The sequence below is a fragment of the Armigeres subalbatus genome, chromosome 2 (genome assembly GCF_024139115.2).
Source record: "Armigeres subalbatus isolate Guangzhou_Male chromosome 2, GZ_Asu_2, whole genome shotgun sequence".
Classification (NCBI taxonomy): domain Eukaryota; kingdom Metazoa; phylum Arthropoda; class Insecta; order Diptera; family Culicidae; genus Armigeres; species Armigeres subalbatus.
The window spans coordinates 295,290,519-295,307,750 of NC_085140.1; the positions used below are offsets into that span (position 1 = coordinate 295,290,519).

General features: G+C 44.3%; 1 protein-coding gene across 7 annotated transcripts in view; it reads left to right on the forward strand.

The window, feature by feature from the left end:
* The window catches only part of LOC134212438 (putative uncharacterized protein DDB_G0282133), a 289,981-nt gene that overhangs the window by 184,273 nt on the left and 88,476 nt on the right, over positions 1 to 17,232 (forward strand). For all 7 annotated transcript variants that reach the window (XM_062690302.1, XM_062690298.1, XM_062690296.1 and 4 more), the window contains one exon: positions 9,234 to 9,400. In XM_062690302.1, the coding sequence (XP_062546286.1) occupies positions 9,234 to 9,400 (167 nt within the window). The remainder of the gene's footprint in view (positions 1 to 9,233; positions 9,401 to 17,232) is intronic.

Below are 17,232 nucleotides of genomic sequence, written 5' to 3' on the forward strand. Positions count from 1 at the left end.
AGGTCACTCCTGACGGAATCCAAGTTTCAAAGTGCTCGCGTTTTCGGGGGCACATCACTCGATGCACAACTGTAATTTTTGTTGATTTAGCTTTGCTGCGTCGCAGCATGCGTGAAATAATAAAAATGACAGTTGTGCGTTGCTTCCGTATCGAGTGGTGTGCCCCCGAAAACGCGAGCACTTTTAAACTTGGATTTCGTCAGGAGTGACCTTAATGCTTCGGAACATCCATAAATTACGTGATATTCGTGACGTTTTAAAGATATGTTACACATCATGCATAATTATGCATGTTACTACAAAAAGTAGTTGATCACAACATTTTTACGTGACGTATTTTATGGATTCCACCTATAGATTTTATGTAAATGAAAAGCTTTAAGGTTGCCCTGCGCTGTCATTGTCGTTGCGAATTTATTGGCTCTATTGACGCTTCCTTACCAAAGCGACAAACTGTCAGCTATAGCAACAAACGCATCGCGTTGATTTGAAGGAACCTTCAAGTGCGACGTGGGATAATTTTTGGCAACATGGCCACTATTCAATACATTCTCGGCCAAACATAAAGATACTGTCTTCTGAAAATGTGTGTTTGTCAAGTATTTTCCTCTGAAAATTCCTTAGGACATTCATTCAAAAAACTTCTTATTTTCAAATTTCTCCTAGATTTGTTTCAGATATTCTTCAAGGTTTTTTTTTTCGAGAATGTCTCCAGGAAATCCATTAAGATTTTTTGAACTCAAACTCAAACCAAGAAATACATCGCGGTTTTTTTTTCAAAAATTACTTTAAGAAATTCTTCAGCAAATCCTTTCGGATACTCCTATTCATTCTGAAAAAGGAACTTCCCGGAGCAGTTATTGAAAGAATTTTCTGCAGAATAATTTGAGAAAATTTTGTGGTAATTCCGAAGCGAATTCCCGGATAATTTTTGAAGAACTTTTCGGGGGAACTTTAAAATAGATTTCTGAAGAAGTTCTTGAAGTAATTTCCGGGAAAATTATTGGCGGATTTTTTGGGAGAATACATGGAGGAATTTCTGGAATAAAAAGTGGGAGAGTTTCTCGAAGAATTTTCAGGGTTCGCGGTAATGAAGGGCATTTTGGATGATTTTTTATAGAAATTTTAAGCGAAGTACCGTAGAAATTTCGATAATGGCTGTAGAATCTTCCGGGAGAATCCCTTAAGAGGAATTTCAAGGGGAATTTTTGTAGGTAATTCCGAAAGAGTTTTGACCAGTGGTGGATATCTGTGAAACTTGTTCACAAAACCCATGCCATGCAAAATACTCACAAACACTTGTTTTGCCTTTTCTTGCCTACCTACTACTCGCAGAGAAAACATAAAAGGGAACCCCGAAAAATGTTCGAGGAGCTTTGCGAGTCATTCGGGTTAATTTACAAAATGTCATAAACCAACATCGGAACATAATTCTCATGGATGTTCGAGCAAGAACACATTTGTTCATTGTTACTGTGTTTATGTGAGGTGAAATTTATCCTTTTTATTCAAAGTAACCACAAATACTCGCGATCGTGATTTTTACTCGCGAAAAAAATACTGCCCTGCTTTTTGTCTTTGCTCTGCTCGTACTCGCGAACAAAGCAAGCAATGCAGGCAGTAGGTTCGCGCGAGTATGGCATTTCTGGTAGGCCCAATTACACTCTTTTCTTACTCGTGAAGCGAGTATTTCCTGCACTGGTTTTGGCGAAATTTAATTTTTGTAGCCAGATGAATTTGCAGACGAATTTTGCAAGGAATTCCCAAGAGGATTGTCGAAGAAAAAAAACGTAACAATTTTCCGGGAGAGTTCTTGGAGGAATTTCTGGAAGAATTCCTGGGGCGTGAGTATCAAGGGCTTCCACGTGAGTTTTTGAAGAAAATCCGGAAAGACCTCGAAGTAATCAATGGAGAGATCTTGATGGAGTCTCTGGAGTAACTCCAGAGAGAATGCCCGGAGGAGTTTACATGGGAATTTCTGAATGATTTTCTGGTGGAAGTTCTGGGAAAGGGGATGTGGAAATTTCTAAGAGAATTCCTAAATGAACTGCTGAAGAAATTACCGCGAAAATAATGGAGGGTATATTTGGAAGGATTAACGGAGAAATATTTGGCTATAATTTAAGATGGATGTCGGGAGGAATTTCGTAAAAAATCGCGGAGAAATTCCTAGAGGAACTTCCGGAAGAATTCCTGTAGGAACTTTCAGAGAAATATCGGGAAAAACTCCCGTAGGAATTCCCGGAGAAACTTCCGGAGGAATTCCTGGAGGAACATCCAGATAAATTCCGGAAAACTTGTAATACACGAAATTGATTCACGCTAACTCACGCCGCCGCCAATCACCACCACGCCACTGGCACTGGCTGAAAATGATCAATCACGCCTCACGGTCGATAAAATTTCAATCGGCACACAGGTCTAGATAGAATATCAAGTTGAATCATGTATGGAATTTTCGATCAAACTACCAAGGTATCCCAGGGAGAACCCTTGGGAGAAACTACTGTTCCATGATAAACTTCTTCGGAATTATCAGTAAGACGTCTCAGAGGAAAGTTTCCTCCAAAATTTTTTCTCATTTTAGTAACGCTGCTAATTTGTTTCTCAAGAAAAAAAAATGTTACCGAGAAGTGGAAAGAATGGAACTAAACTTAATGTAAACTTAATTAAACAGTAAAATATCTTGCGAAAATTCTATTTTATGAATCACCATTCCCATGATGAAATTAATTTACTCTTCGGGGAAATATTTTCTGGCCTATCAGGTGAACTAATGCATGGGGAAGGGTTCTAGAATTGAAACTAATTTCCTTGATAGATAAAATAGTTAATAAACATAATAAGTTTGGATAGCTAATCTGCTTTCTGAGACAATCATACCCATAAAATTTCATTTATTGCTGGTAACACTCTTATGCCGATGACATACTCACACGAGTGCGTGTGCGAACGCGTCCAAGACAAAAGAATTCCTCTTGTGCTCCGCATCACTCAGCTGTTTCAGATGTTCCTTCAATTGTTTAAAATGATAGTGTAATATGTGTTACGTAAGACTGGCAAACATTTATGACTCGCTGCTTTTTCAAAGTTTTGCTACTAAATTCCTTATAAGCTCACGATGGTGTTTAAATCAGTTGTGAAATTATTACGTAACATATGAAGGACCCCCGCATGTGCCATGATCAAAGCATATTCAAATTTTTACTAAAATCGTAAATAAAATTGAACGAAAAACATTTTTTTTTGTGTACGTACTATCGAGGTAAAATGTACGTACAATCGAGGGTACGTACTATCGAGGGTACGCACTATCGAGGGTACGTACTATCGAGGTATGCCTGTACCCACTTACCTCGTATTTTCACTTGCCTCGGGGTACTTTACAAAATTTTCCACAATATAAATTTTTTTTCCACATTATGCGGTTTTGTGGCAAGGGGGTATCGAGAAGCGTGACGATCCCTACAATACTTTAAGAGAATTGTGTCACTCGAGAATTACCATTTTTACGTGACGTACTTTATGGATCTTCCCTAAATGTTTATCGCTAATATGATTTATTTATGGAAATTTTATATTTTTTTCAATGGAACACTTTAATTTCTTAATGGAAAAAATACTCTTTCATAATTGCAGTTTTTGATTTTAAAAGTGGTTATTTTTGTTTTGAATTATTTATAGAAACTTTATACTTATTTCTAGGCCAACATTTAAGGTCTGAGGGAAGCTCTCTCGCGGTAGAGCGCGACTTTCGTACTAAAATGTCTATAAGTCGGAATTGGGAACGAATTTCGCTTATCCGAACTGACAATCTCTTTGAAATTTATCAAGGAATGTTCCTACAAAATTTCATGGACCTACTATTTTCCAAATTTGAATTAAGCTCTAAATACTGAACTATTGTACAACTGAGATTTTCGCTTCTCAGTACCTCTCTCCGATAATTTGAGGCAGAAAGGAACCGAATTTCGCAAAACCCAACTGACAAAAGTTTTGATTTTTTCCAACGATCATTTTGATGTAATAAAAAGTATATGTCACCGCAATAAATTTTGCAGGAAGCTCTTTTTACTTCAACCAAGTTTTTTAAATTTCATACCATTTCGGGAGAACAGCCAACAGCATATTTTCTTGTGGCGCACGAAAGGAAAGGAGCGATGAGAGCGGTAGAAAGTCCGTCAACTTTGTATCTAGCGTGACACTAGAAAAAAGCGTATTCCTATTTGTGAACACGAAGATATAAAATATATATAAATTGAAATCAAATATAGGAATGAGATGAGACAAACAATTGAAAATAAACAAGACAAATAAGACAAATAAAACAAATAAGCCAAACAAAACAAATAAAGCACATAAGACACATAGGACAAATAAGACAAATTAGACCAATTCCTACGGAAGTCCCGCAAGGTATTCCTCCAGAAGTTCCTCCGGGAATTCCTCCTGAAGTTCCTTCGGGAATTCCTCCGGAAGTTCCTTCGGGAATTCCTCCGGAAGTTCCTTCGGGAATTCCTCCGGAAGTTCCTTCGGGAATTCCTCCGGAAGTTCCTTCGGGAATTCCTCCGGAAGTTCCTTCGGGAATTCCTCCGGAAGTTCCTCGGGAAATTCCTTCTAATTTCCTCGGGAAATTCCTTCGAATTTCCTTGGGAAATTCCTTCTAATTTCCTTGGGAAATCCTCCGGAAGTTCCTTCAGGAATCCCTCCGGAAGTTCCATCAGGATTTCCTCCGGAAGTTCCTCCGAGAATTCCTCCGGAAGTTCCTCCGAATTCCTCCGAAGTTCCTCCGGAATTCCTCCGGAAGTTCCTCCGAATTCCTCCGGAAGTTCCTCCGAATTCCTCCGGAAGTTCCTCCGGGAATTCCTCCGAAGTTCCTCCGGGAATTCCTCAGGAAGTTCCTCCGGGAATTCCTCCGGAAGTTCCTCCGGAATTCCTCCGGAAGTTCCTCCGGGAATTCCTCCGGAAGTTCCTCCGGGAATTCCTCCGGAAGTTCCTCCGGGAATTCCTCCGGAAGTTCCTCCGGGAATTCCTCCGGAAGTTCCTCCGGGAATTCCTCCGGAAGTTCCTCCGGGAATTCCTCCGAAAGTTCCTCTGGGAATTCCTCCGAAAGTTCCTCTGGGAATTCCTCCGAAAGTTCCTCCGGGAATTCCTCCGGAAGTTCCTCCGGGAATTCCTCCGGAAGTTCCTCCGGGAATTCCTCCGGAAGTTCCTCCGGGAATTCCTCCGGAAGTTCCTCCGGGAATTCCTCCGAAAGTTCCTCCGGGAATTCCTCCGGAAGTTCCTCCGGGAATTCCTCCGGAAGTTCCTCCGGGAATTCCTCCGGAAGTTCCTCCGGAATTCCTCCGGAAGTTCCTCCGGGAATTCCTCCGGAAGTTCCTCCGAATTCCTCAGGAAGTTCCTCCGAATTCCTCCGAAGTTCCTCCGGGAATTCCTCCGGAAGTTCCTCCGGGAATTCCTCCGGAAGTTCCTCCGAATTCCTCCGGGAATTCCTCCGGAAGTTCCTCCGGAATTCCTCCGGAAGTTCCTCCGAATTCCTCCGAAGTTCCTCCGGAATTCCTCCGGAAGTTCCTCCGGGAATTCCTCCGGAAGTTCCTCCGGGAATTCCTCCGGAAGTTCCTCCGGGAATTCCTCCGAAGTTCCTCCGGAATTCCTCCGGAAGTTCCTCCGGAATTCCTCCGAAAGTTCCTCCGAATTCCTCCGGAAGTTCCTCCGGGAATTCCTCCGAAGTTCCTCCGGAATTCCTCCGAAGTTCCTCCGAATTCCTCCGGAAGTTCCTCCGGGAATTCCTCCGGAAGTTCCTCCGGGAATTCCTCCGAAGTTCCTCCGAATTCCTCCGGAAGTTCCTCCGGAATTCCTCTGGAAGTTCCTCCAGGAATTCCTCCGGAAGTTCCTCCGGGAATTCCTCCGGAAGTTCCTCCCGAATTCCTCCGGAAGTTCCTCCGGAATTCCTCCGGAAGTTCCTCCGGGAATTCCTCCGGAAGTTCCTCCGGGAATTCCTCCGGAAGTTCCTCCGGGAATTCCTCCGGAAGTTCCTCCGGGAATTCCTCCGGAAGTTCCTCCGGGAATTCCTCCGGAAGTTCCTCCGGGAATTCCTCCGGAAATTCCTCCGGAAGTTCCTCCGGAAATTCCTCCGGAAATTCCTCCGGAAGTTCCTCCGGAAATTCCTCCGGAAGTTCCTCCGGAAATTCCTCCGGAAGTTCCTCCGGAAATTCCTCCGGAAGTTCCTCCGGAAGTTCCTCCGGAAATTCCTCCGGAAGTTCCTCCGGAAATTCCTCCGGAAGTTCCTCCGGAAATTCCTCCGGAAGTTCCTCCGGAAATTCCTCCGGATGTTCCTCCGGAAATTCCTCCGGAAGTTCCTCCAGAAATTCCTCCGGAAGTTCCTCCGCAAGTTCCTCCGGGAATTTCTCCGGAAGTTCCTCCTGGAATTCCTCCGGAAGTTGCTCCGGGAATTCCTCCGGAAGTTCCTCCGGGAATTCCTCCGGAAGTTCCTCCGGAAATTCCTCCGGAAGTTCCTCCGGGAATTCCTCCGGAAGTTCCTCCGGGAATTCCTCCGGAAGTTCCTCCGGGATTCCTCCGGAAGTTCCTCCGGAAATTCCTCCGGAAGTTCCTCCGGGAATTCCTCCGGAAGTTCCTCCGAGAATTCCTCCGGAAGTTCCTCCGAGAATTCCTCCAGAAATTCCTTCGGAAGGAATTTATTCGGAACATATTTAGCTTTATATGTAGACGAAGAATCAAAAGGAATAAATTTTGGCCGTTACGCCCTTTTCAAATGTTGCTCTAGATTTGTTGCTCATACCCATATTTCTTTATTGACAATTTTATAATTTATCATGGAAAACTACTAATTCTTTATGAAAATTTGTGGCTCCCACAAAACTTTATGTACCAAAACTAACCTTTTTAGTACATTTTGGGGCCCCGGGGCCTCCTTTAGGGTTAATCTGGCCCTGTTTCCACTCTACTTCTTCTTAGTTTTCACGAAAAGTATTTCGAAATTTAAACGGGAAACTGTATAGAATTTTCAAGGAAATCGATGGTATTTTCACGAGCGAAAAAAAAATTGTTTCGACGAAAAGTTTTGGGAAAATCAATCGAAAAAATTATTACAGATCAGCGGGTGACAGATTATAAACGGTGATGCGCCGATGTAAATATAACAGCGGCGGTGCACATCTCTAAATCTATCGTCTATCGTAGACTATACGATCATTGAAAAAGGCCACAACCATTCGAGTTGTCATTTACATTGGTTAAATTTTACATTCACTTGTTGCAACCATCATGAATAGACGATTGTAATAGCCAAGCTCTGATATTTGTACCACGAGCAAACTAGCCTTGCGAAGGCACAATAATACCCGTATGTGTCTTTGTATATGTTTTTACTGAACTTCCAGCTTTACTAGTTATGAAATCAGGTAACTGAAGAAGATTTAAAAGCGGGCTATGGCGAGATGGATCACATTGGTCCCAGCCGTCAATTTGACAACACAAGCAAAAAAAAGCGGGCTTTCCTCCAAAGAGCGTAATGGGCCATCTAACACCCCCTCCTTGAATAGTAATATGTTAGTAGCACATTGTGTCGTCATATTTAGTCGTCGCCAAAGAAAGTGCGTGTTGCATCCAAATTTGAAGAAAAAAAAAACAAATGCACTGGTCTCACGAATAAACGCATGCCTTCTCGTTTGGATAACAATGCCAAACGCACGCGGAGTAGAACAAAGGTTTCGGTGATTTGCTGATCGTGGCACATCAGCGCGACCACCACCCGTCCCATTATCATTTTGAGCCGCCCACCGTTTGAATAATTGTTCATCGTATTTTGACGCCACTCTAATTTGTTTTGTTGGTATTTAGACACATTTCACCGACACCGACGTTTGTCCTTAATTCCGAAAATACAAGCTAATTAATGAGGACCCATCCCAAATGTGTAATAAATTATGTTAATTCTGATTAAATTCCATGGTTTTCAACAGAAATCCGCTATTTTTATGTTGAAAATGGCAGATGATTTTTGTTTTGTTTTTATTTTTGACATCAACAGCTATTGGTGAGCCAATTCGATTCCGACGTCAACCTTTTGCTTGAAGCCACTTAGGCATGTGATTCGACAAATGTTAAATGTCTTAATTTGGAATCAGTATAGTCAGCATGGTGATAAACTTCTGCTCAATATATCAAGAAACGCTGAAACAAGTTGTCCTCATGATGTAGGCACCGCATTAGACTGAGCATTCCGAGCTATCAATTGAATAATTTTCTCATTCAATAACTTTACTCAACTTTCCCCACGCAGCAGACGGCGGCCGTAGTGATGGCCCCGCGTCTCAACTCGAACGCACACCCATTTCGTCCGTAGGGGCTGCTGTCCGAGCCGAGCTTCTTCCATCGCGCATCGTCTAGCGACGAGCGGTAATAAAAATTTTAAATTGTAAATTACCACCCGATTAGATTGGAACCGCTTTGGCTCTCCGGGGTGCGCGCACGCGTGTCTGCTTTAATATTCATAACGCACATACACACCAGCAGACACACCGCGCACATATGCATATAGGCCTGCTGTTTAGCCGGCGGCGATGGCAGCGCAACAAATCGTGCCCAGATACTCGACAGTTGTGTTCCACAAAAAAAAGAGCCACTTTGTAGCGAATCTAATAAACGCACCGCGCCCGCCGCACAGTGGTGCCTGTCGAAGCATAAGATGGGCAGAATCGACGTGGTGTAAAATCTTTTGTAGACGATTTTTGTCGACGTTTGCAGACGTCTTTTGAGCCCAGATCATATACTAATTTTAGGCCTTTCGGATAACAGTTTTCTACTTGACCACAGACAAAATAAGTTGAATTATAGATAAATTAAATTCAATGTTCAAAAACACAAAAATATAGTCGAAAACAATTTTCGTAATTCGCATGCAACCGCTACAACACTGTTTTACTCACAATTTATTCGATATCCACCCACTGTGTGCCGATTTGGGTTGATGCCCTCGCACCATCGACCACGCACCACGCGTTGCTAATCACTGATTTCTGGACAGACGTTTTCTAATTATTCAAATTTAATAACTCCGATTAGGATCTCTGTTGCCGCAGCCCTTCGGACACCAAATCAACGTTTGTTCCACAATTTTTCGCCCCAACCGGCATTATTCAATCGTAAAAAAAAAATGCTCCTCTAATTCGCAATAATAATAATAATAATTTCTCTTTCTCCTCTTCCCGCAGACATTAACGATCGGATCATCGCCATGGGCTACCCGGCGGAGCACATGGAATCGATCTACCGTAACAAGATCGAGGACGTGCAGAAAATGCTGGATAAGAACCACCCCGACTGCTACAAGGTCTACAATCTCTGCTCGGAGCGGAGCTACAATCAGAATCGTTTTCCGGTAAGTGGCGATATTGTTGATTTGTGAGTCACTTCTGTTTTCATAAATTTATTCTAAAATACAGACAAACTTCATAGAGATCATAAACGCGTGAAGGTGCATGGAAAGGATCCTGCGCAAATGCCTATACTTGTTTCCTTTAAATTTAAATAAAATTCTACTTGAACTCTGAAAAAGGTTTCTCAAGTTTCAGGTTTCTTTTAAAATACAGTATTGATTAACAAAAATATAGAACAGAATTCATCAAAACCCGTGAACATGATCATTCCGATAAGATCATATTTGAATATTATTTTAGCGAGTCTGAACGATTCAAATTCAAACTACACAAAGATGCATCTAGACAGTACAACCAATTATTAAATTTTATAACTTTACATGATCGCTACAATTAATTGATATTCTTAGACTCCGAATCTCCTGACCTGAGCGCACTTGCAGGGGACTCCCCCCAAACTACACGAGCGCTTAATTTGCGTTACACAGCCTCAGTCATCCGATACCGATCTCAGCAAGGGACTGGTTACGCAAGTGCACACCAAGCTAAAAGTGGCACAAGTACCCTGGATCCGTCATTTAAGACAATTGAGCAAAACTAGGCCTCTCCGAACACGTCAACTGCTCCGTGGCCGGTGAGTGAAGTGCGTCCCCCCGGGTTGTCAACTCGTCCCGAGTCATCTCATTTGTCATCGTTTCATTGCAATAAGCACAATTAATTTCGATCCCCTCCCCGGGCACGGCCGCTGTTCAAACGAGTCGGAAACATTTGCAATCATCATTAATTCAAGAAATATAGTAACTGGTGTAATGGGCCCCACATGTCCCAATTTGGGCGGAGGGAGGGGCTTCGTCTCCAGGGAACAGAGCAACGGCCAGAATCGAATATGAAAAGATTGCAACTCGGATCTTAATTATTAACGATGTTCGCTCCGGCTGTTAATGGTAATCGCGTTGGCACCCCCCCGCGGCCGCCTTCGCTCACTCCATTGTAATGACGATCATAATGATGACAATGAGCGCACCACACGGCAACTGGAGGCATCATTTATCTTAATCTATTATCTATTAAACTATTTAGAAGCACATTGTTATAATCTGACGTGCGTTCCATCAGAGTCAGTCAATTATTGTTCTCCTCGCTACCCCTCGTCCTCTGTCTTTCTTTTTCTCTATTCGGTTGCACAACTGGCGCGTTCAGTGTGTGCAGTATGTGCCTTCATAAATATGTTATTCTTAATATTATGTTATAAAGATGTCAGGTGTGAAAATATAGATTATTATTAGCGAACATTGTGCCAAGCTATAAACATACTCATTATGGGTTTTTGCAGTGCATTATGTGCCTCACATATGACGCTTTTTCTTCTACGTAAACAAAATCGTACGTAAAATACTTCCCCATTAAAATTCATCCATAGCTACACGTCGGCAACGTCAGCGTTCACGGAGAGTAATATTCAACAACGTCTTGTGGAGTCCATAATGAAGAGTTTTCGATGGTACGATTTTTCTGATGGTATCGGCTCCAGCGTTCACCAAAAAATCCATATGTCACTAATTTTGGAGAGTACCGTATGGAAAAGTAGTGGCGCTTTCCTAACCTTAATCTACCTGTGCACTTTTAATTTCAATGAGTTGGTTTGTGGAAATGCATACAATAACTAGATTTTGATTAGTGATATGTTGTTTAAAATTTGATTTTTCTGTGTCAGTGCACATGTTAAAAGTGAATCCTTTCATGAATTCCTCTGGAAGTTCCTTCAGGATTTTCTTCGGAAGTTTCTTCATGGATTCCTCCGGAAGTTCTTCCAAGGAGGTTTCAGAAAATTCTCCAGGGATGCCTGCGGACGTTCCTGCAAGAATTTCTCGGCAAGTTCTTCTAGGAATTTTCCTGGAAGGTCACCCAGGAATAACTCAAGCAGTTCCTTCAGGATAGCTTCCTAAGGTTCCTTCAGGAATTACTCTGGAAATTCCCCCAGGAATTCATTCGTAAAATCCCTCAGGATTTTCTTCGGAAGTTTTTTCAGGGTTTTCTCCGGATGTTTATTTAGGAATTCCTCCGGAAGTTTGACCAGGAATGCGTCCGGAATTTCCTTCAGGAATTCCCCTGGAACTTCCTTCAGGAATTCCCTCGGAAGTTCCTTCAGGAATTCATCCGGAAGTTCTTTCAGGAAATCCTCCGGAAGTTTCTACATGAATTCCTCCAGGAATTCCTCCGGAAGTTTCTCCAGGATTTCCTCCGGAAGTGCCTCCATGAATTCCTCCGGAAGTTTCTCCAGGAATTACTCCTACAGTTCCTCCAAGAATTTCTCCGAAAAATTCCTCCAAGGATTCCTCTGGAAATTCCATCAGGAGTTCCTCCGGGAGTTTCACAGGAATTCCTCCAGAAGTTCATCCAAGAATTCCTCCGGAAGTTCCTCCATGAATTCCTCCAGGAATTCGTCCGGAAGTTCCTCCAGGAATTCGTCCGGAAGTTCCTCCAGGAATTCGTCCGGAAGTTCCTCCAGGAATTCCTCCATGAATTCCTCCGGAAGTTCTTCCATGAATTCCTCCGGAAGTTCCTCCAGAAATTCCTCTGGAAGTTCCTCCAGGATATCCTGTGAAAGTTCTTCCAGGAATTCCTCCGGAAGTTCCTACAGAATTTACTTCAGGAATTCCTCGGAAAGTTCCTCCATGAATTCCTCCGTAAGTTCCTCCGGAAGTTCCTCCAGGAAATCCTCCGGAAGTTCCTCCAGGAATTTCTCCGCAAGTTCCTCTAGGAATTCCCAGGAAATCCTCCGGAAGTTCCTCCAGGAATTCCTCCGGAAGTTACTCCAGGAATTTTTCCGAAAGTTCCTCCAGGAATTTTTCCGGAAGTTCCTCCGGAAGTTCCTCCAGGAATTCCTCTGGAAGTTCCTCCAGGAATTTCTCCGGAAGTTACTCCAGGAGTTCCTCCGGAAGTTCCTCCAGGAATTCCTCCGGAAGTTGCTCCAGGAATTCCTCCGGAAGTTCCTCCAGGAATTCCTCCGGAAGTTCCTCCAGGAATTCCTCCGGAAGTTCCTCCAGGAATTCCTCCGGAAGTTCCTCCAGGAATTCCTCCGGAAGTTCCTCCAGGAATTCCTCCGGAAGTTCCTCTAGGAATCCCTCCGGAAGTTGCTCCAGGAATTCCTCCGGTAGTTCCTCCAGGAATTCCTCCGGTAGTTCCTCCAGGAATTCCTCCGGTAGTTCCTCCAGGAATTCCTCCGGAAGTTCCTCCAGGAATTCCTCCGGAAGTTCCTCCAGGAATTCCTTCAGATGTTGCTCCAGAAATTCCTCCGGATGTTCCTCCAGGAATTCCTCCGGATGTTTCTCCAGGAATTCCTCCGAATGTTCCACCAAGAATTCCTCTGAATGTTCCTCCAGGAATTCCTCCGGATGTTCCTCCAGGAATTCCTCTGGAAGTTCCTCCAGGAATTCCTCTGGAAGTTCCTCCAGGAATTCCTCCGAAACATTCCTCCATAGATTCCTGTGGAAGTTCCTGCAGGAATTCCTCTGAGAGTTTCACAGGAATTCCTCCAGAAGTTCCTCCAAGAATTCCTCCGGAAGTTTCTCAAGGAATTCCTCCGGAAGTTCCTCCATGAATTCCTCCAGGAATTCGTCCAGAAGTTCCTCCAGGAATTCGTCCGGAAGTTCCTCCAGGAATTCGTCCGGAAGTTTCTCCAGGAATTCCTCCGAAAGTTCCTCCATGAATTCGTCAGGAAGTTCATCCGGAAGTTCGTCCAGGAATTCGTCCGGAAGTTCCTCCAGGAATTCCTCCGGAAGTTCCTCCAGGAATTCCTCCGGAAGTTCCTCCAGGAATTCCTCCACAAGTTCCTCCAGGAATTCCTCCAGAAGTTCCTCCAGGAATTCCTCCGGAAGTTGCTCCAGGAATTCTTCTGGAAGTTCCTCTAGGAATTCCTCCGAAAGTTCCTCTAGGAATTCCTCCGGATGTTCCTCCAGGAATTCCTCCGGATGTTCCTCCAGGAATTCCTCCGGATGTTCCTCCAGGAATTCCTCCGGATGTTCCTCCAGGAATTCCTCCGGAATTTCCTCCAGGAATTCCTCCGGAATTTCCTCCAGGAATTCCTCCGGAAGTTCCTCCAGGAATTCCTCCGGAAGTTCCTCCAGAAATTCCTCCGGATGTTCCTCCAGGAATTCCTCCGGATGTTTCTCCAGGAATTCCTCCGGACGTTCCTCCAGGAATTCCTCTGGATGTTCCTCCAGGAATTCCTCCGGAAGTTGCTACAGGAATTCCTCCGGAAGTTGCTCCAGGAATTCCTCCGGAAGTTGCTCCAGGAATTCCTCCGGAAGTTCCTCCAGGAATTCCTCTGGGAGTTGCTCCAGGAATCCCTCCGGAAGTTTCTCCAGGAATTCCTCCGGAAGTTGCTCCAGTACTTCTTCCGGAAGTTACTTCAGGAATTCCTCCGGAAGTTGCTTCAGGAATTCCTCCGGAAATTGCTTCAGGAATTCCTCTGGAAGTTGCTCCAGGAATTCCTCCGGAAGTTGCACCAGGAATTCCTCAGGAAGTTGCTCCAGGAATTCCTCCGGAAGTTGCTTCAAGAATTCCTCCGGAAGTTGTACCAGGAATTCCTCAGGAAGTTGCTCCAGGAATTCCTCCGGAAGTTGCTTCAAGAATTTCTCCGGAAGTAGCTCCAGGAATTCCGTCGGAAGTTGCTCCAGGATTTCCTCCGGAAATTGCTCCAGGAATTCCTCCGGAAGTTGCTCCAGGGATTCCTCCGGAAGTTGCTCCAGGAATTCCTCCGGGAGTTGCTCAAGGAATCCCTCCGGAAGTTGCTCCAGGAATTCCTCCGGAAGTTGCTTCAGGAATTCCTCCGGAAGTTGCTCCAGGAATTCCTCCGGAAATAGCTCCAGGAATTCCTCTGGAAGTTGCTCCAGGAATTCCTCCGGAAGTTGCTCCAGGAATTCCTCCGGAAGTTGCGTCAGGAATTTCCCAAGAATTTCTCCGGAAGTTCCTCCAGGAATTCCTCCGGAAGTTTTCCAGGAATTACTCCGGAAGTTCCTCCAGGAATTCCTCAGAAAGTTCCTCCGAAAGTTCCTCAAGGTATTCCTCCGACAGTTTTTCCAGGAATTCCTCTAAAAGTTCCTTCAGGAATTCCTCGGGAAGTTCCTCCAGCATTTCTTGGAAAGTTGCCCCAGGAATTCCTCGGGAAGTTTCTCCAGTAATTACTCCGGCAGTTTTTCAGGAATTTCCCCAGCAGTTCCTCCGGAAATTACTGCGAAATTTCTTCCAGGAGTTCCTCCGGAAGTTAATCCAGACACTCTTCCGGAAGTTTCTTCAGGAATTCCTCCGCAAGTTCTTCCCGGAATTCCACTTACACTTACTGCTAGAATAGTCAAGTCACTAATAGAAATCGAAACGGCGTGGATTTTTAAAACATGTAAAATATAAAGAAATCTTCAAATTAGAACAATTGAACGAGCTTGGGGTTGAACCCAAGACCTTCTGCGTATGAGGCAAAAGCGGTAGCTATAGTTGCTCCAGGAATTCCTTCGGAAGTTGCTCCAGGAATTCCTCCGGAAGTTGCTCCAGGAATTCTTCCGGAAGTTGCTCAAGGAATTCCTCCGGAAGTTGCTTCAGGAATTCCTCCGGAAATTACTCCAGGAATTCCTCCGGAAGTTGCTCCAGGAATTCCTCTGGAAGTTGCTCCAGGAATTCTTCCGGAAGTTGCTCCAGGAATTCCTCCGGGAGTTGCTCAAGGAATCCCTCCGGAAGTTGCTCCAGGACTTCCTTCGGAAGTTGCTTCAGGAATTCCTCCGGAAGTTGCTCAAGGAATTTCTCCGGAAATAGCTCCAGGAATTCCTCTGGAAGTTGCTCCAGGAATTCCTCCGGTAGTTGCTCCAGGAATTCCTCCGGAAGTTGCGTCAGGAATTCCTCCAAGAATTTCTCCGGAAGTTCCTCCAGGAATTCCTCCGGAAGTTTTCCAGGAATTACTCCGGAAGTTCCTCCAGGAATTCCTCAGAAAGTTCCTCCGAAAGTTCCTCAAGGAATTCCTCCGACAGTTTTTTCAGGAATTCCTCTAGAAGTTCCTTCAGGAATTCCTCGGGAAGTTCCTCCAGCATTTCTCGGGAAGTTGCCCCAGGAATTCCTCGGGAAGTTTCTCCAGTAATTACTCCGGCAGTTTTTCAGGAATTTCCCCAGAAGTTCCTCCGGAAATTACTGCGAAATTTCTTCCAGGAGTTCCTCCGGAAGTTTCTTCAGGAATTCCTCCGGCAAGTTCTTCCCGGAATTCCACTTACACTTACTGCTAGAATAGTCAAGTCACTAATAGAAATCGAAACGGCGTGGATTTTTAAAACATGTGAAATATAAAGAAATCTTCAAATTAGAACAATTGAACGAGCTTGGGGTTGAACCCAAGACCTTCTGCGTATGAGGCAAAAGCGGTAGCTATATGACCACCAAGTCCGTTTAATGAAAATTGTGACTTGTTCCATAAACAGATTGTATTTGTGAACGGGATGCCTCTATCATTACGCTCATGTTTAAATCATATTGCGACCGATATATTGCGATTATTTGTTCGAACATCATTCGCATTTTATAAAAATTTCACTGGGTTTACTGGATTTCATCTTACTGGAATAGTTCAAATTAAATCGCAATCAGTATGCAAGCATCGAGAGCTGCAATAATGTTTACATTTTGTTATTCCCCACACTGTAGTTAGGCATCACTCAACAAATCAAACGTCGACGAGGAGCGATCAACCGACCGGGCCAGAAACAAGCGCTAAGCTCGCGCCATGTATGGATATAATAATGGCAGTGGCAGCACAGTACTGTGGTGACTGCCTCATATGTGTACCTTGTAAATTAGTAAAATTGTGGACCAACGCAACGGGAACGGACAGCCGGGCCCGGGTGATGCACGGAGAGCAGCGCACGTAGAAACAGTCAGTGCCGGTGCCGTCGTCGTCTATGTCGTCGCTGCAGCCGCCGGTGTTCGTTCTCAGCTGAGCGCTTGCACGCGGAACAGCTGTTGCCGAGGCCGAGGTCCCCTCCCCGTTCCATATCGTTGGAACCAGGCCCATCGCCAAGCAGCGTTGACAAAGAATCACGTGTGCCGGAGGTGGGGATCGCTGAGGCCGGCGGGGAAAATGCATAGCAACTGTACTGGAATTGACGATTAAAAGCTGCCGGTGAGGCATTAGAGGAGAGAAATTGAAAAGTGGGCACAGTCATTATTCTAATATGGGAAACCGCTTGCCGGGCTGGGCAAGGGCCGGGTCAAATGGGGGGAGATACGGAAGAGGTGTTCAGGTGAATGGCTTTTTGCCTGTGATTGAAGTTCGTTGTTCGTTAGATTGCAGTACTGTAACATCGCACGTAATCAGGTTGAATCATATTGTGGGGAGGACAGTGGATAAACCTTACATGGCAGCGCGCAGACAAAGGCAAGTGAGCCGTACTCGATATATAGGACCTTCTATGCTGAAGAGACCTTCAAATTATGTGCTAAAGTTAAATGATTGTTGTCTAAAAGTCTTTTTGAAATAGATTTCAGGTTTCACGTAGGTTGAGAAAGAATACGCATCTTATTGCGTTTCTCAAATCGATAACGGTTTTTACTCGAATTAGAAAGAATTGACTGTATTGACATCTATTACGTTCTGAGCCGTTATCTGCATTCGAGTAAATGGGCACGATTTGTCCGCATGGCAACAACCGATATCAAAGTTGCATTTTTTTCAGCCAATATGAATCTCTCTGTGCTACAAATCGATAGCCTCAATTCGACACTGTTGCTGGCTCCCACACAGCCCTCCCCTTTCATGCTGAAGATCTGCCCCGTCATCGCCGCGGGTAGATCACAA